The 19,731-nt window shown below is 41.0% G+C and overlaps 1 protein-coding gene across 1 annotated transcript; it reads right to left on the bottom strand.

The window, feature by feature from the left end:
• Positions 1-461: 461 nt before the first annotated feature.
• ap4b1 (adaptor related protein complex 4 subunit beta 1) lies at positions 462-15,686 on the bottom strand. Its single transcript, XM_043716987.1, has 9 exons — positions 15,313-15,686; positions 13,914-14,044; positions 11,000-11,147; positions 10,321-10,817; positions 7,769-7,852; positions 7,580-7,683; positions 5,167-5,374; positions 4,118-4,396; positions 462-2,235 (listed from the first exon to the last, which is right to left on the bottom strand). Exons 1-9 carry the CDS (start codon positions 15,648-15,650, stop codon positions 1,820-1,822), a joined length of 2,205 nt encoding a protein of 734 aa, XP_043572922.1. The 5' UTR covers positions 15,651-15,686; the 3' UTR covers positions 462-1,819.
• Positions 15,687-19,731: the final 4,045 nt, after the last annotated feature.

The following is a 19,731-nucleotide window of genomic DNA, read 5'->3' as shown; positions in this document are numbered from 1 at the left end:
TAACATGGTTATGTTGTCCTTGGATTTTTTCAGAGAAGTCATGAAAGACATAGACTCTGAAAAGTCTAAGTTTGAAAGGTTTTAGGACTAATTTGATTACAGCTAACAGATACTGCCTCAGTGAAAAGGCTTGTAAGTTTTAATAAAACAACTTGTACAATGCAAGGGGAGTGGCCAGTTCTCCTGCTGCCCGATTTTGGCACTCTGAAAGCAGTCGAAAAGTGGTGAAGCTGCTGGACGTAGAGAAGCAGGTCCATGCTGATCATCCCTCTGACTTCTCTCCTGTAAGACCCTGTGTTTGATTTTACCTTTTATGCCAAAGGGTGTTTATGGGGATTGTTGCAAGTATTGGGAACAGCATCATTAAGTTGGGATAATCCGTTGCTTCTTCAGATGGGTTAAGTTATTCAGTATTCTGTTCTCTTTTGTTTAAAAGATTAATGAATGAAACAAACAAAAAACAAAACTAAACTTATTTACAACTACATGGTTCAACCAACTGCATCCCTCCTGGAATATCCGAGTCTGGGCTACTTTCTTGAAATGTTTTGAAGGGTCTGGTGTGGTCCATACCATTCAAAAGCATCACTACTGACCTTTAGCCAATTGAAATTTGATCAACTTAAAATGTAAAGTTTGGTCACAAAAACAAGCTCGACCTCCTGTATAAGGAATCTGCTTGAACAACAGCACTCGCTCCACGTTGACCAAACCAGGAATTATCCTCATTTGACTAAAGAAAGCTCCTTCAGTTCCAGCTATAGTACTAAACCAGATGTTAAAAATAATTTGTTTGCAACGTCACTCCAACAAAACCAAACACTCGTTCTCTGGTATCATTATCCAGGTGTTACTTCAGATAGGGTGTGTTAGGATGGAGACTAGTGAATCCAGTACACTCATCCAAATTTGTCCTCACACAATGATACCAGAGACCCATCTACATCAATTGCAAGGTAGTGATCAGGTACATGCATCCCATGTGACTTTTCTGTCCTTACTCCACTTTGTTCCCCTGTACATCACAAACTGAGGATGAAACCAGGATATCCTGAAGTCTGTTTGCCTCATGCTGAATCATTAATCGAGCCACAAGGCTAACCAAGGACTTCCTAAAGCAGCTCAATATACAAACATACAGCTGGAGCTTTAATGCCAGCTCATTGATAGTAGTCATCTCAAAGTTAGAAGTCTGAAATTTAGCCTAATTGTTGCACAAGCCATACTTTGTAGGAGACATTTAAGTGTAGACTGCCTGTTTAGATAGATATAAAAGATCCCATGGTTCTAGTCAACGAGATGGGAACACACCCAATTTGATAACCGACAATTATTTAACCTCACCAAAACAGATTAAGTAGCCACACTATCGCACTTGCTACTCATTTGCACAACATTGCTGCTTTATTTTCCTTCATAAAAAGTAGTGAAAGGAAGTCAAAAACTACTGCATTAGCTAATAATTGGATGGATCAACTTCTATGGGGAAGGGTTGTGTTTTTGCCTTGGCTACATACATGCACTCCAAACAATTGGGGTCACAGGAGCTAAGCCAGTTTAGAATTTCAAATGAAATATTTACTGGCCATGCTAATAATTAGATTCACCAATGTACCTTGCATTGCAAAAATAAAACTATTTATAAAATGCTTCACCCCATCAAAACATTACACAATAAGCCACTTTTGCAGTTGAGCCACTCAGGCAAGCACTGGAACTGTTTCTCTCCAACATCTGATCACATTCTAGAGGTAAAAGGTAACTTGGTTTTCTCAGTTAGGAGAGCACTCTTTCCTGCAGCTACTGAAACATTCAAGGTCTAACCTTTAGTCTCACCCAAAGCCTGTATTACAGACTTAACAATGGCGATGAAATTGTTGAGCAACTGTTCATTGCTATTCTCTTGCTTAACAGTAATTTGCATGTCCCTCTTGCCTTTTACAGTTAGGAGTTCAATTAAAAACAATGACCCAGTCTCATTTTTGGCAAACAGATAGGCTTTCCAGGGTTGCACTCCTGCTCGACTAATTGCAACCAGCTGGATGTGAACAAACTGAAAAGCAGTTTGGATGGCATCAGGGCACAAGTCTTTGTGCCAGTCCACAGTGACAACTTTAGCAGCTTCCAGAAGAGTCCAGCGCTCCTCAAATTGCTCCGGCGACAGGTGGGCACTGGTCTGCAAACTGACTGATCCGGAGTCTCTAGCCATCTCTTCCCCTTGTTCTGGCTTTGTGTCTTTGTAGAAATGTAAACACAGAAAAAGTTACAAAGGGCACTTTCAACATAAAGAAAAACACAATATGCAAAACACTACTGGACAAGAAAAGCCATTTTCTGCCTCTCTCCAGAAGAGAGCTCTAGGAGTATATTGGTGCTGTGCCAAAATGGACATTCTTGATGTGTGTTGGGGTATGGTAGCAGGCATTAAAGTTCACTTATTGGCATTATTCCAACAGGAGTCTATGGATAGTAACCACCTCATTTTTAAAACTATTTAGCCCAAATAGAGTTTATCATGCTGTCCCAACTGAAACCAGCTAGTTCAGCACAAGCAAATCAAAGCTGGGACTCTTTGGGCCAACCAGCTTAACTCTACTTCTGCATTTATTCTGAACAACTGGATAACTGTATGACAACTGGAGACCTTTTTGAAACATAAAAAAGCTCAATTTCAGAGTAAAGGGAACATCCATTTAAGAGAAAAGAAATTTAGCAAGTTTTGAGAAGATTTGAAGCACAGTTTGAGATTCTGGATGTCAGTTTGCTCGCTGGGCTGGAAGGTTTGTTTTTAGATGTTTCCTCACCATACTGGGTAACATTAGTGAGCCTCCGGTGAAGCATTCGCATTAGTGACCCGCTTTCTATTTACGTGTTTAGGTTTCCTTGCATTGACATCAATTCATGTGGTGATGTCATTTCCTGTTCTTTTTCTTCGAGGGTGGTAATTTACAAAATACCTTACCAGAAGTATAACAAACACCACATTGGACAAACAGCCTGAAAACTAGTCACCAGGATATATGTATATCAATTAGCCACAAAAAGACATGACCCACTCTCACTAGTGTCCTTACATACAGATGAGGAAAGACACCACTTCGATTGGGACAACACATCCATCCTAAGACAAGCCAAACAGAGACATGCACGAGAATGCCAAGAAGCATAGCATTTCAACTGGAACTCTAATCAATAAACACACTGATTTAGACCCCATTTATCTGAGAAAAAGAACAGAAAATTTCATCAACTCAAGGAAACCTAAACACAAATAAAAAGTGGGTGACTAACACCAGTGCTTCACTGGAGGCTCACTGATAAGGTTACCTAGTAGGGTGACAAAACATCTGAAAACAAATATTCCAGCTCAGCGAGCAAACTTACATCCTAAAAAGGGATTTCTTTTCCTGACGATATTGAATGTGTGGAATCCTTTACCAACTTTTTATGGAGCACTGTTGAGGCTGGTTCATTGAATATATTCAAGGCGAAGACAGATTTTTTTTTAAGTCAATAAGGCCAACTGCAGATACTCCTCAGATACTGGTGCACAGGGGCAAGTATATTCATAATGCTGTCAGGCAACCACTTGCTGAGGGACATATTGGTCTCAGTGTAACAGTTCAGTACTTCTGTAGATGGTCAGGTGATCAAAATTAACCTTACTCAAAACAGTGCAAGATATGTATAGCTGATGGAGAATGATTCAATGGGATCACTTAATTGGCAGGATTCCACTGGCTGGTTTATTTATTCGAACAGCAAATGTTGTGTCAAACTGGTTTTAATATTCATACACTGAGCAAATATTTTTAGAATGAATTTGAAACAGGTGACAGCAGTGGACTGCCAAGAATTTACATCTACAGATGACTTTCAAATTAGAGATATTTCAAAACCCTTTACAATTCAGTACTGAAATACTGGTCCAAGAGATAGGTCACAGTGTGTGGAAGAGTTGCCACTACCAGTGGAATTAGCAACAGACCAACAGCAGAATTGGTCTCAAAAGTGGGACTTGCAGTTGGAAACCAGAGTGACTCCAATGCATGGATGACAACCAAAATAAAGGAGATTGACTGTCTAGGCCTGGACTTTAACTTTATTAACTACTTACCTATCTCATTTGCCTTTACTGCTGACCCCTGCAGGATTTCGAGGGAGTCCCCTTTCTGTGCTGTTAAGCGATCCCATTGTTCTCGACCATAGATTGGTATTAGTGTGTTAAAGCCTTTGGACCAGGCACTTACTGCCTCATTGGCTTGACCACTTATTACATCCAAGGATGGGTCAGACTTTGGTCCACAGACTACCCTCTTGACCTCTTCAATTCCTTGTTGAAGCAGCCGATAATAGAGCAGTCCTCGATCACGCACAGCCATATCTAACTCCTCCTCTGTCAAAAAAAGAACAAAATATCAGTAGTGAGAGTAGCAGGTAATTTTAGAATACCTGCAGTTAGTTAATAAATATGCTGCTTAGTTTGAAATGGACCATAAATCGATGAGGACTCCAATTTGATCAGTGTTTTGGGACTGAAATAGCTGACCCAAGCCATGCAGTGAAAATGTGTATGTGATAGTCCAGCAAGAAAACAACATTGGCTCAGATGTCCTTTTGTCATCAATTGCCATTAATGAGAACCAATTAAGGTTTTCAAAATCACAATCTGAATCGTACAAATCTCATGTACATTTTGCTAATGCTGAATAATATTTTAAGGCATATCAGGAGGAACTTTGTGTTATTTCAACAAGGATTAAATTATTTCCAGAGGAACCACCTTTCCATGATACTTCTCTCAAAGTCTATTTAAGTCAGGTATCTCTCAACTTGTCTAAACGTCTAAGCTTCCTTGCCTCCCCCACCTTACGATTGGGTCTCAGTGAAACAAGTAAGGAAAGACAAGTAGTTAGTAACAGTCATCCCACAATGAAGGTGAACTTTTGCAGAGCCACATATTCGTGGTTACTTATAATTGCAATCATCTTCTCCTATCAATTCAGGTTCCCTTACATGTTAACTAACAGCCACTGATACCAGGCACCCAAGGGATCAAGTCCTAAGCAGAGCTCATGGTCTTTAAGACAACAAAGGAGTAAGGTGTCATCCCTCCATCCACAACACCAGATAATGCTAGCATTTTTTCATTATCACAATCCTTACCAATAACATAATAAAGTAGCCTTCCCAGCACATCCTGACATTCAGCTGGGCGGCTCAGGAACAGGCGTACCATTGCTGTGATCAACTCCAGCTTCACTGCTGCAGAGGTCTCCATTTTCACATTGTCCACAAATTCCTCCAAGATGTAGGGAGCATTGGGAACCTGCTCTCCGTGCATCCCAAGCAGCCAGATTAGAGCTTGCTTCCCCTAGTTAGTAAGGGCAAATGGTGGAGGAAAAAGAAATACAGTTAATTATTATAGAATCCCTGCAGTGTGGACACAGGCCATTTGACCCAAGTCCACATTGACCCTCCAAAGGCATTCCCCTCCCCTATTACTCGACATTTACCCGACTAATGCACCTAAGGTTCAGAAAAGATTCACAAGGATATTGCCAGAGTTGGAGGATTTGAGCAATAGGGAGAGGCTGAACAGGCTGGGGCTGTTTTCCCTGGAGCGTCAGAGGCTGAGGGGTGACCTTATTACAGGTTTACAAAATTATGAGGGGCATGAATAGGATAAATAGACAAAGTCTTTTCCCTGGGGTCAGGGAGTCCAGAACTAAAGGGCATAGGTTTAGGGTGAGAGGGGAAAGATATAAAAGAGACCTAAGGGGCAACGTTTTTACGCAGAGGGTTGTACATGTATGGAATGAGCTGCCGGTGGATATGGTGGAGGCTAGTACCATTGCAACATTTAAGAGGCATATGAATAGAAAGGGTTTGGAGGGATATGGGCTGGGTGCTGGCAGGTGGGACTAGATTGGGTTGGGATAGCTGGTCGGCATGGACAGGTTGGATCGAAGGGTCTGTTTCCATGCTTGTACACCTCTATGATTCTATCCTTGAACACCGTGGGCAATTTAGCATGGACAGTTCACCTAATCTGCACAAAGGAAACATTCTCGAAGGCACTGCTTCTAACCCTGTAGATGAGCACAGCAGTTCAGGCAGCATCCGTGGAGCAGTAAATTCAACGTTTAGGGCAAAAGCGCTTCATCAGGAATACAGGCAGAGTGCCTGAAGGGATAAATGAGAGGAGGGTGGGTTCTCCCCACCCCCAACCTCCTCATTTATATCTCCACCCTTCAGGCACTCTGCCTGTATTCCTGATGAAGGGCTTTTGTTTGAAACATCAATTTTCCTGCTCCTCGGATATTGCCTGAACTACTGTACTTTTCCAGCACCACTCTAATCTAGACTCTGGTTTCCAGCATTTGCAGTCATTGTTTTTACCTTCTAACCCTGTATGTCTCTATGATGTTGTGACTGAGTTCAAAGGGGTTAATGTTTCTGACTGATCACAAAAAAGTTTGATTTTTAAAAAGGGAGGTGATAGTGCTGATTTCATATTTATATATTCAGACTGTATAGAGCTCTAAACGAGTCACAAGAACTATTCTAATGCAAACAAAAAATTTACTCAAGCAAAAATTTCAAGATTAACAATAAGTTTAAACTGTACAAATATAACTGGCAAGTCTGAGTACGAGAAATACAAAAAATCTGTAGATGTTTATCTTACAAGTATTTTGACCAAGTAACATTAAATTAAAAACTTATAGATTGTTCAAATGTTGGTCTGTGCCCTAAGTCACGTGGTACATTAGCTGCTCTCACAAGGGTATCATCCAAGATGGCTAGCAGAACTCACTTTTTGGAGGCAGTGTACGTTTCAAATTCTCCTTCAGGAACCCTCTGCTTAGGGCAATGACATTTTCCAGTGGGCTTTTAACTCAAGTTTTGTTTGGAGGGGTTGCAGAGAAAAATAGTGGGCAAAGGCAATTGCTCCAGACAAGTTATCCTGCTGGTAGTCCATATTCAAATCCAAAAGCTTTATCGTACCCTAAGTCTGGTTCTGCGGTACTTTTGTGAACTCAGTAACTCCAGTTGAGCAGCTGCTGTTCTTTCCACATTTAATAATTTCCCCTGCTGCAGGCAGGGGAAATCCTGGGAAAGTCCTTTGCTTTGCAAAGTGTTCTTTCCAAAAAGTTCAAAAGGTCTAGATATATGTTGAGTCAATTGTACTTGAGGTAACAAATATTTATAACAATAAACTAAGGTTTTCTGTAGTACCTTGCTCAAGCACCACTGGGGGCTGGAGAGGTAAAAGCTAATCACAGTTGGAACAAAATCTGTCTTGTTTGGCATTCAAATGGATCTTAAAGGGCTAGTTAAAATGATCATGACTAGCAGTGGGATTCCTGGCTCAAGTGTTTCTATCCTGACCACATGCTTTATTCCAGCCTGGGGAGAACAAGACCAAATGCATTAATGCAATGAGGTCAGTTGAGATTTTGAATCTGGGAAACTCCAGAGCAATGTGTTTCAGTACCTAGGCAAATGGCAAGAGCCATTTTGACCATCATAGGAATTCAAGCCAAAACCTGTTTTCTCATCCGTGTTAACCTACCTCACTGTCTTGGATGTTCTCTTCGCAGCCTGGTAGTGCCTGGCATACAGTTGCTATACACTGGGGACACAGCCATACAAGATCACGAAACGTCTGAATGACAGCTAAAGACAGAAGGGGAGAATGATTAGCCTAGCAATGATAAATCAGAACAAATATTAAAGGTTAGAGCCTGGAAGAGGGCCATACCTGACGTAATATGTTCCTGCTTGAGGCCCAGAAGCCCTTTCAAAATAACCATACACCTTTCACTATTGGTCCGTGCAATTCGACCTAGAAAGATAACACAGTTAAAATGATGGAAATATTCCTTGTAACGTTAATGAGAAGATATATTTTCCACAATAGATTACCTTAAGTAATAATCCAAAACTTTCAGAAACAGTATTTTTGCTACTTGTCTGAAGTTCTCTTTTAGTGAGCAGATAAAGATTAAAGTAAACTTAAGCTCCGTCAGTGGCTCAGCTTATGGTAGTGAATAGTTGAACTCAGATGAGCAAGATGCCAACTTTGATCTCTAGACCACTAAACTATTTGATTTCAATGAGGCTGTTAAAACTAGCACAAGTGTCCATGAACGGTTGTGAAGAATCATGTAAACATTATGAGGGGTAAAGACTGTGGTTAATATTGATGCACTTTCCACGTAACGTTTTTCTATTCAGGCTCACACAACTCATACAGCCCACTTGCAAGTGGTAGGTGAGGGTGAATCCATGGGCAACAGAATCCATGAATGGGGTGTTAGATCATAACATTAGAGGAATAAAATAGCAGGGAACAAAACATAAAAACATGCACATGAGCCTCAGTACAATAGAAAAGTAGCTCAGTTTGGTCAAATGCTCATTGTGTCACAATACATGTCATAGCACAAAGTCAAGTAAACAATGTGTGAAAAGGCTTGATCACAGGTCTTAGCGCAGTGTTATTCTCAGTTCTGGTCCATGACAAATCAAGGAAACATTCAAGCAGTAGAACAAGGGACCACAAAGTCCCTTGCTGTCCTTTGCAGCTGGGACTGGACAGAAATAGGTTTTCCAACTTAGAGGCAAGTCATTCAAGAGGTGATCTTAAAAAAGAAAGGTTATAAGATAACTAATGGCACAATAAAGTAAATAATTATTTACAATTAAATTCCAGGAGGGCAGGGGAAACTGGCTTTAAACTAATACAGATCATTCTGCTCTAACTCGGCAGATGCGTTCCTCTGCAATCTCGTGCTATGGAAAATCATGCTGTGGAAGATCACCATAGAAAATTGCTACACGCATTCAGTAGAAAGTTCACGTTATCCAAATATTGTCCACAATTCGTCAATCGTGTTATCACCAATTCACATTGACGAAATGCATGTTATACCATAACAACTTGCAGTAAATTTAGGATCAATGTTGGGGTTAATGTGCTCAATACATGGAACAGAAACAAAGTTCTGCACGAAAAATGCTAGAATCATTTATGAAAAAATTCAAAAATGTAATAAGTAGAACTGTTAGTTCCATCTCCATTGATGAGTCAAATTGCCTTCATCAACTATAAGGTGGCTCAGTGGTTAGCACTGCTGCCTCACAGCACCAGGGACCCAGGTTCGATTCCAACCTCGGGCAACTGTGTGTGGAGTTTGCACATTCTCCCCGTGTCTGTGTGGGTTTCCTCCGGGTGCTCCGGTTTCCTCCCACAATCCAAAGATGTGCAAGGCAGGTGAATTGGTCATGGTAAATTGCCCATAGTGTTGGGTGCATTAGTCAGAGGGAAATGAGTCTGGGTGGATTACTCTTCAGAGGGTCGGTGTGGACTAGTTGGGTCAAAGGGCCTGTTTCCACGCTGTAGGGAATCTAACCTATTCTAAACTATAACATCTTGCAATACCCAGAATCACCAGAGCTTAAGAAACATTGTCCCAAATTTGTGGTGCAACTTAGACTTCACTATCAAATGAACACACTTCAGACAGGAAGCCAAACTCTCGAACTTAGCATAACAGATGGAGGATGACTAAGTCACAAATGTATATATAGCAGAGCAGCAGTACCAAAATCTCCTGTGGGTGGCACTATGATGGAATGATTACAGATAGCTTGTTCCACAGCACCACCAACAGGAATCTACTGCTACAATTAAAATAGAGAGCCTGACAAATATAAACGACGCTTGTTACCAATGCCAAGATTGCCAGCAAAGAAGTCGCACTGCCATGACAGCGCCTTCTGGACCCCACTTCGAGACACATTTTCTACTCCATCCTACCAAAGCATGACTGCCCCAGCCAGAGAATAGCGAGCGTGTTGGTGGCTGCCATTTGAGAAGTCACAGGACAATAATTGCATTTTCCTGCCATTAAGCTGCTGGGAGACATGACACTGTAGGATGTTTCATACTCGTGATTTCTGGTTTGGACCTCTCTGCATGATCAGAATCTGAGCAGTGTTCATGTAAAGAACCTAGGGGCCACCATCACTGTGTATAGAAGGATGAACAAATCTGGGTCAGAAAGTTTGTGTGTTAAAGGCTCTCCATCTAGTACTACAGCAGAGTGATGCAATTGCAACTATAAAGAAAATTGTAATGTATCCAGTCAAATACAGCCATGTTCCTAGTTTAACAAAACAAAAAAGTCCTCATCTGTATGTATTTTACTTCACTAAAAAAAAATAATGTTTGAATAAGGAACCATCCAAGTGAGCCCCGAGGACAGCAAAACTCGACTGAAAGATATGAAAGTGCAAAATGAATGGTACCTATATTTAAAATGGCCATCTGAGCTAGCTCTACAGAAACATCTGTGCAATAGGTCTGAAGCTCCTCAAGTATCTGCTGGACATTCTCATCGTTCACCAACTCCCTGAGGATTTCCATCTTCTGGTATTTAATGTAATTCGGTTCAGAGTACATACAGAAGAACTTCTTGTAGTGACCACTGAAATGCCCAGGTGAGCTGCGAAGGATCTCCCGTGCATGACACAATCCGAGGAAACACAGCTCGTGACACTCTGATGTGCAGATAGCCAGCAACGGCCCTTTCACCCGCTCCAGAACATCTATCTGCACGTGTGGGAAATCTTCAGACAGCAGAAGAAATAGTTTGGTGGTTGCCATAACAACGTTAGGCTGACTGCTCTTGAGAAAGCCATCGAGTACATTCAGAATTGTGAACACTTCATCTTCAGTTCGGGTCTTGTAGCGAACCAGGTATGCCAACACTTCACTCTGCCCCCAGTGATCCAAGTCCTTCATTCTAAACAAATAAATAAATTGAAGTAGAATTCCTTATCAAAAATGCTCCAGTCCTCATTATTATGCTCTTTTTCCTACTCATCCCACAATCCTGAAACTCTGACCTTACACTAGGACATTGCCTTTAGTGCTTAGATTTAGTTCGCAAACACATTTAAAATTGAAAAGACAGAACAAACCAACCTGTTTAAAAGGTGATGCGCTATTGGCTTGTTGATGACCACACCCCCTTCGTGTTTGAGGATTTCCTCTAATGCTCTCAAGCAATTGACCATAACAATAGGATCTGGGTCACGCAGCATAGCATACAGCTCATTTACCACAGCCCCATCTGCGTGGGAACAAAATCAAATGACAGCAGTCTCAAATCTCTTCGCTCTTCAAGTTTCTAACAAACAGAACTAACAGCAAGAAATGACACAAAGATAAAACAAACAACTACAGATCCTGGAGATCAGAAATTAAAACAGAAATTACTGAGAAACTCAGCAAAAGTCACCAGACTTGAAACATTAACTCCACTTTCTTCCCACAGATGCTGCCAGACCTGCTGAATTTTTCCAGCAATTTCTGTTTCTGTTTAAGAAACTACATGCAATAGGTTTAAACCAGACTTAAACAAAATTCCCTTTTCCCCTTCTCCATGGTACTACTTCAAAAGGTCAATTCTAATGAGTAATAGGAATTAAAGCTAAATTAGTCAATAATCTAACAGTACAAGGACATGTGGCTGATTGTGATCATAATATAAAATAAATCAATATTAGGATTGAAATGGAGGAGAGCAAGTCACTCAAGGTTTTAATTTTGTGTAAGGCTGACTTGGGAGAGATGAGGCACAAAATTTGCAATGACAACCTGGGCTGCACTATTAAACAAGTACTTACATATAACAAGTTTAAAATGACAATGTCTCCCAAGAACCTAAACAAAATATTATTAAACCAAATTCCACAATGAGAAACAAAAGGAGACACTAATGTGGCTGAACAATAGCTTGATCAAACAGCCAAATTGTAAGGAGTATCTTAAAGGAGTAATGAAAGACAGGCAAAGAGGTTAAGGAGAGAATTTCCGAGCTTACTGCATTGACAACTGAAGATTGGTAAACAGACCTTGGTGCAAGTTAGGGCATATTAGATGTCAAGTTTACAGAGGGTAGAAAATGAGAGCCCACCCAAGAATGTATTGGAACAGTCAAGAATAGATGGGTATTTTGTCATCAGGTGACTTAAGATAGGGCAGAGGAAGGCAATATTACAGATATGGAAATAGGTGGTGATGGAGCAGATAAAACTGTGGATGAACAATGAGAGGTGTTCAAAAAGTCTTTGATAGAATACAAGACTTGGTTATGTCTCTTAAAGGGCAACAGGTGTACCTTGTACTGAAATAACCTTGACCAAAAATGTAAGAAAGAACATGGAATCAAGAAAATAGACTTATGTGAAAATAAAGAATAGTAGAGATATTGTGGACAAGAAAGATGTAGGATGCAAAGACCGTGGCAATAGCAAATAATAAATATTTTACAAAGGTTATCAAGGATAAGATTAGAGGATTTTACAACGTCATTAAGTGAAAATTGATTAAAAGTAATGCCAATTTTTTAAATAAAAGGCACAGGTGATATTGCAACTGAAAGTTCACAAAATAACACTAAGTATCTATCTTGTACTGATTACACCACAGGATGAGAATAAAGAACCAGAGATACAAATAAAACAAAACAAGAGGCACAGCCTTTATTCATGACAAGTATTAAAAGATTAAAGTTGGACATATCTCCAACACCTTATAGTTTCAACACCATAGGTGAGGATATTGATGAGTTAGTTCTGACCTTCTAAATACTCTTAATTCACAAGTTATCCCCTTGAACTGGAAAACTGCCCACTTTACTTCACTATTCAAGAGTAGAAAGGTTAGTGAGGAAATTATATGGTTAACAGTCCAATGTCAGTTATGATCAAGTTGTTAAAATCTACTTTTTATCTTGAGTAACTGATTATTTCAGCAAAACAGCTGATTTGAGAATAACCATGGACTTGTTAGGAGGATATTACGTCTCAAATTTCATTGACTTTTTTTGAGGATGTAGCATTGCTGGTAGATAAGGAGGGTCTATAGACAATTTACAGGTTTCGGTAAGACATTCAATAAAGTTCCATGTAACAGATTGTCAACAAAAATGGAAATTGAGGCAACCTATTGCCAATTGAAAGTTTTCAAAACTGAGATCATTAGATTGTGTGTTAGGTAAAGGTTTTAATAGTTACAAATTATAGTAAGAATGGAACTAAGATAAAAACAAAGCATTATCGATGCTCGTGAAGTCTGGCAGCATCTGTGGATACTGAAGCAGAGTTAAAGTTTCAGGCCCAGTGTGACTCTTCTTGAAACATTAGCTTTTTTGATTTGTCAGCACAAATGCTGCCAGACCAGCTGAGATTCTCTGGTACATGTTGTTTTTATTTAGGGAGCTTGGATATAATTGAATGGTAAAACAAACTCAAGGGTCCAGTGTGTGAACTTCTACAGAAGGGTCACTGGACCCAAAATGCTAACTTTGATTTTTCTTCACAGATGCTGCCAGACAAGCTGTGCTTTTCCAGCAACTTGTTTTTGTTGCCAAATTCTAAATGCCTCTTCAGTTATACTGACAAGAAATGTTTAAAATTCGAGTGTGGCATTAGGAGGAGAATGAAAGCCAGTAGGCCATTCAGTCCTTTGGACCTGAAACATCACCTTTGATTTCTCTTCACAGATGCTGCCAGACCTGCTGAGCTTTTCCAACAGCTTCTGGTTTTGTTTCTGATTTACGGCACCTGCAGTTCCTTCGGTTTTTATTCAGAAATTGGTAGTTCATCAAATATATTCAGATCTCACAGAAAGGAACTTCCACTGAATGATACACTGTCAGTCAACTTAAGCTGAAAACATGTAAAGATTTAAAAAAAAATGAATTACCAAGATCATGAGCAGATAAATCAGATTATTTTCAGTTTTAAATAATCTCCAGCATGCTGCCTCCCAAAGAAATTCTGTAAATCTGCAAAAAATTTCTGAATAATAAAAAGGTTGTTTTTGTACTTACCAATTTCTGTGTCTCCTTGAAGGGTCTGTATTTTAGCACATCCCAGAACTGCTGCTCGCCTGACGTAGGAAGCTTTATCTCTTAATCCATTTAGTACTGGCTGTTGAATATATTCACTTATACCTGGCATTCTGAAAAAGAACAAATCACTCATTCAAATTCTCAATGATCCAGAACAGAAGGGGGCTCCTCACATTAGATTGCATCAGAAATTTATTTACTTTCGTTTGGAATCATGTTTCTTCTTTGAAAACAATCATGGAAGAGGTAAAGCAGAGGAGGCCTTTTACCCTATCGATCCTATTCCAACTCTCTGTAATAGGAACTAGCTTGCCTTGTGCTTCTGCCTTTTCCACATAGCTCTGCAAATGGCTTCCTCTCAGGTGCTTGTCCAATTCCTTTTTCAAATTCACTGCACTCAAACTCCAGATCCGCAACAATGTGAATTCTTTTTTTACTAATCACTCTAAACTTGTGTCATTTTGTTATGCACCCTTCTGCCAACAGGAACTGCTGTTCTCCATTCTCTGTTTAGATCTGTCATGATTTAAAATCTCCTCTCAATTTTTATTTATCTAATTAAAGCAACCTCATCCTCTCCAATTCACCAATAAGACACCTGCCTGCCTACTAGAACAATTCACACACATCTTTTCTGCACTCTCTAAAAAAATTAGAACATAATAAAAACAACAGGATATGTCAGGAATGTGTTTGCAAACCCACCTGATGTGGTGCAATCTGATATACACCCAAATGAAAACCTAGTCAGAAAATCTGGGAATCGCTTAATATTTCACACAGTTAACAAAGTACTTTTTAAGAGTTTCATTGTCATAATATAGTAGACAGTCATCAAATTGTGCACAGTGACCTCCCCCAAACTGTGACCTATCAGTGATCAGATAAACTGTTTTGGGAGGTTGATTAAAGAATAATGCAAATAGAGATCATTTACAGAAAAAGTGCTAGAGAAACCCAGCAGCAAGTCTGACAGTTTCTGCACAAAGAGAGTCAGAGTTAACATTATCATAACATTAACTGTTTGTCCATTCACTGGTACAGCCGGACCTGCTGAATTTCTCCAGTACTGTATGTTTCAGATTTCTGGCACCTGCCTTTACTTTGGTGGAAAGAATGGGTCCAACTCAAAAGGGAAACGGAGCCTCAGTTGAACGTGTACCTTGTCTCAAAAGCGGCACCTGTGACTGTGCAGTGCTGCCTCAGGACTGTACTTCCATGATCTGGACTGGGGAGTGTGAATGCTCTGGTACAATGGTAGCATCTCTACCTCTAAGCCACGTTCAAATGCCACCTGTTCCAGAGGTGTGCAATGGCATCTCTAAACAGGTTGAACAGAAAACATGTCTGAGACACGGCAGCCGGGACGTGCACCAACCTGAAGCTACACATACTCCTGAGGGCCAGCCCCCTGACCATGGGGTTGGGGTCAGCGCAGTCTTTCCGCAGGGTGTTGATGGCCAGCAGCGCCAGGTTGGGTTTCAGGGCGGCATAGGTGCACATGTACAAGTAGACCAGCTTCTTCTGGACAATGTCCAGAGTCGCGCCGGCCTTCACCATCTCCATGAAGAGGCCGGAGACATCCAGGCCCTGGCTCATGTACCGGATCACCCTCAGTACCACATTCCTGTGGCGCAGCCTATCCGCCTGCACGTTGGGGTTACACAGACTCCGCCTCAGCTCCTTCACTATCTCCTCGGAGCCGGAGTACGGCATATTTCCCGCCGCTCAACAAGCCCAAACTCCAGGCCAGGCTCCACCCCGGCCAGCCCTAGCAACCACACCGCCAAATACTCCAATCTCATTGGCCCGCTCGCTCAGTAAAACCTATCCCGATTGGTCTTTACGGAAATAAATCGACGAGTCCTCGGGGAAGCCAAGAGCGTACCTGTATTCTTCACCGCCCCCAACTGGTGGGAGATTGTATTTACTCCCAGCTGAAAGCTGGACTATCTGAGATGCTGCCCATTTTCTCCAGCAGTACTGTATTTTGCTTTTATCTAATTGGTGTTGATGCCACATCTTTCTCCAACATTTGGTGTTTATGAACAACGGGCTAAGTTAATACATAGAAACTAGCCCACACCCAATTCCTGAAGAAGGGCTTATGCCCAAAATGTCGATTCTCCTGCTCCTTGGATGCTGCCTGACCTGCTGCGCTTTTCCAGCAACACATTTTTCAGCTCTGATCTCCAGCATCTGCAGTCCTCACTTTCGCCCACACCCAATGACATTAAACCAATCACAAAAAGGGCTTGAAAGGGCACAAATTAATAAGGAAACAGAAAGTGCTATTGGAAGTCAGTAGGTCTGGCAGCACCTGTGGAGAATGAAAGAGTTTAAGTTTTGAGTTGAGCGATTGTTCTTCAGAACTGAAAGGGACTGGAAAATGGTGAATTTTACGCAGTTGATGGGGGGGGGGGTGTGTGGTTGGTGGAGGAACAAGTGGAACACATTTTGTGCGTGTCCACAGCAAAAACCAACGGTTTTGACAGTGGTGGTAAAGGAGCAACAGAAATAGGTGTGAATGTCAACTGTGAAAATAAGTCTGCTGAATTCAAAGCCAACAAGACACTAATAAGACAGTACTAGAGGATGGTGGAGTACAGAAAATTGTGCAATTCAGAATTCAATCCTCAACCTGTAATATACCAAATGGAGGACAAAGTGTTGTTCCTCTATATTGCATTGAGCTTTGTTGAACCATTGTAACAGACCCAGGACAGAAGTGTTAGCAAGGGCGCAAGTTGGTTCAATGAAATGGCAAGCACCTGGGAGGTCAGGGTTATTTCTATGGACACCACAGATGTGTTCACCTAGTTTGCATTTGGTCTCACCAATGTAAAGGAGATCACGTTGTGGGCAGCAAATACTGTAGAACAGATTAAAAGAAATACAAGTAAAATACTGCTTTATCTGGAAGGTGTGTTTGGGGCCTTGGATAATGAGAAGGGAAGAGGCGAAAGACCAAGTGTTGCACCTTCTGCACTTGCATGAGAAATACCCTGGAAAAGAGGGGAAGTATTGGGAGTGATGGAGGAGTGGACCTGGAAGTTATGGAGGAAACAGTCCCTACAGTCTACTTATAGTGGTGGAGTATGGAGAATGTGTTTGATGGTAGTATTGTCCAAGGTCACCTCTAATGACTCCCCCATGCATTTAAATGATAAGCAGTGACATGATCAGTCCTGAACAAGTTAATGGTACGTACTCCTGTAAAACAGTGGTCATGCCTGGCTGAGAGTGATGTACATCCAATTTGTTACTGAGTTTTTGTTAATGCAAGGAATGCAGAGCTACCATTTCTGAAGTAGAGTTGTATTAGTCTCGCAATTTTAACTATTTGTCTCTCTCTCTCACCACAGATGCTGTCAGACCTGCTCAGTGTTTCTGGCATTTGCTGTTCTTAATTTGCAGGATCAAGACTCTTTTGTGTCTGTCCCTGCCTTGCATCAAAGATGACCCTACATTCCTTCCTTGAAGTGGTGGCTTGTGAACAGACTTTCATTCGATGTGTGGAAAACACAACAGCCCTCTCTGCACTACGTAAAGAACGGATGGTCACACCTTATCAAAATGGAGTGGGGAACACACAGAGATGAGTGCTGAGAAGAGCTGTGTCCCAGACAACATATCTTATTGCTCCCAATCTCACCAAGGCCTTTCACAAGGGAGCAGGAGCGATGACAAAAAGCTTGGGAAGGTTAAGCTTGAGAAGGCTGCTTCTCATTTCATAGACTTCCCGAAGTCTTAAGGGAGATGAATTGACTTAATGTGCATGTACGAGATATCCATTGGGCCCAATTCTGGGCCATCAAATGTTTCGTCCACATCCCAGATTTCAATAAAGTGTTATCTTATCCTCCCTTAATTCTACTGCTTTGAGTGGGTGACTCGCTCATATCATCAGTTTGACTGAATCACCCACCCCAGATAGACTAAAGTTTTTCCTGAGAACCTCATGTACAATGGCTGCCATATAGCTATCCTTTATCCCAACTAGACTTTCACACCCTTTAGTCCAGACTGAACCAAATGATATAGCACTAGACATCTTCATTGATAGACCATCATTCCACAGCAATGGCAACCCACATACCAACTTCACCATTGTTATGGTGACAGTGATTGATTACTCAGTACCTGCGATTAGTTACTCAGTACCTGCGTGGGCATACTCTCCGCCTAGCAATATAAGTTGAGGTGTTCCACCCATGATTGTATCCAGGATAATAATTTCAAAAGTATATGTTTGTTCTGATAGTTTTTGTATTCAGGTCTGAAAGAGTCTAAAATTGTTAATATTTTATTAAATGCAAAAAGCACTAACTTGTGATGCTGTGGGCTGGGGAGGGATTGGAATAAAGTATGGTCTTGTGGGAAATGGAATATTTTGTTGTGGGGTTTTCTGCGCACATCTAAGACTTGGGTTTAAGACTGGTTGAGAAGAAGGCAAGGCCAAAAAGTGTTTTCAGGCTTAAGGCCTTTTGAACAATGTTTATTGTAAATTAATACCAACCAATATTATACATGATGATCAGATATATACTGCAGTCTATTTTTGCGTAGGTAGACTAATAATGCCTTTAGGGAATGAAGTCCAGGATTCTGATCCAATTCAGGATGGTGAGTGGCTTGGAGAGGAATTTTCAGATGGTGTTGTTTCCATGTATAGTATTTGTTGCCCTTGACCTTGGAAATGGAAGTGACTATGGGTTTGGAAGATGCTGTCTGAAGAGCCTTGGTGAATTTCAAATGCAATGCTTTTTGTAGGTGCTACACACATTAGCTACTGAGCATTGGTGCTGTAGATGTGGTGCCAATCAAATGGGCTGCTTTGACCTGATGGTGTCAAGCTTCTTGTGTGTCATTGGAGCTTCACCCATCCAGGCAAGTATTCTATCCCACTCCTGACTTGTGCCTTGTAGATGGTGGACAAGCTTTCAGGAGTCAGGAAGTGAGTTACTTGCTATAGGATTCCTAACCTCTGACCTGTTCTTGTAGCCACTGTGTTTATATGGCTACATCATGGTAACATCAGTAAATGTCAAGAGATGATGGGTAAATTCCTTCTTTTTTTGCCTGGCATGTATGTTACTTGCCATTTTTCAGCTCAAGACTGGAGAGTGTTCAGATCTTGTTGTACTTGGACATGAAGTGCTTCAGTATTTGAGGAACTGAAATTGAGATGAACATTGTACAATCACAACAGTGAGGTAGGATGAATTGGCTCCCCTCTATATCTAGAATTCTGGAATATAAGGATGTAGAAGTTATCCTGCAGCTATACAAAACCTGGTTAGACCCCACTTGGGAGTACAATGAGAAGATTTGGGCACTATACCTTAGGAAGGATATATTGACCTTGGAGGGAGTGTAATGTAGATTTACTAGAACGATACGTGGACTTCAGGGCTCTAGAACTTAGAACTTTAAGGAGTGATTTGATCAAAGTATTCACAAAATCAACAGGAAAAGACAGGATAAATCAAGATAAATTATTTTCACTGGTTGTGGATTCTAGAATTGGGGGTAAAATCTAAAAATTAGGCCCAGACCAAGTGAGCTGTTAGGAAGCACTTCGACACACAAAGGGTGAAAGAAGTTGAGGGGGCTCCACAAATATCCCCATCCTCAATATTGGAATTCTCTTCCATAATCAGCTGTTGATGCCTTTAGCCCATGTCCTTGAATATGTAACTGTGCTACAGACTAGCCACAATTTCATTGAATGGCAGAACAGGCTTGAAAGGCTGAATGGCCTACTCCTGTTCCTATACTGCTATGTGCCCTTCTT

Source organism: Chiloscyllium plagiosum, chromosome 26 (assembly GCF_004010195.1).
Source record: "Chiloscyllium plagiosum isolate BGI_BamShark_2017 chromosome 26, ASM401019v2, whole genome shotgun sequence".
In the NCBI taxonomy this organism is placed as follows: Eukaryota; Metazoa; Chordata; class Chondrichthyes; order Orectolobiformes; family Hemiscylliidae; genus Chiloscyllium; species Chiloscyllium plagiosum.
The sequence above is the reverse complement of the archived record's forward strand: the minus strand, read 5'-3'. Positions and strand labels throughout refer to the sequence as shown.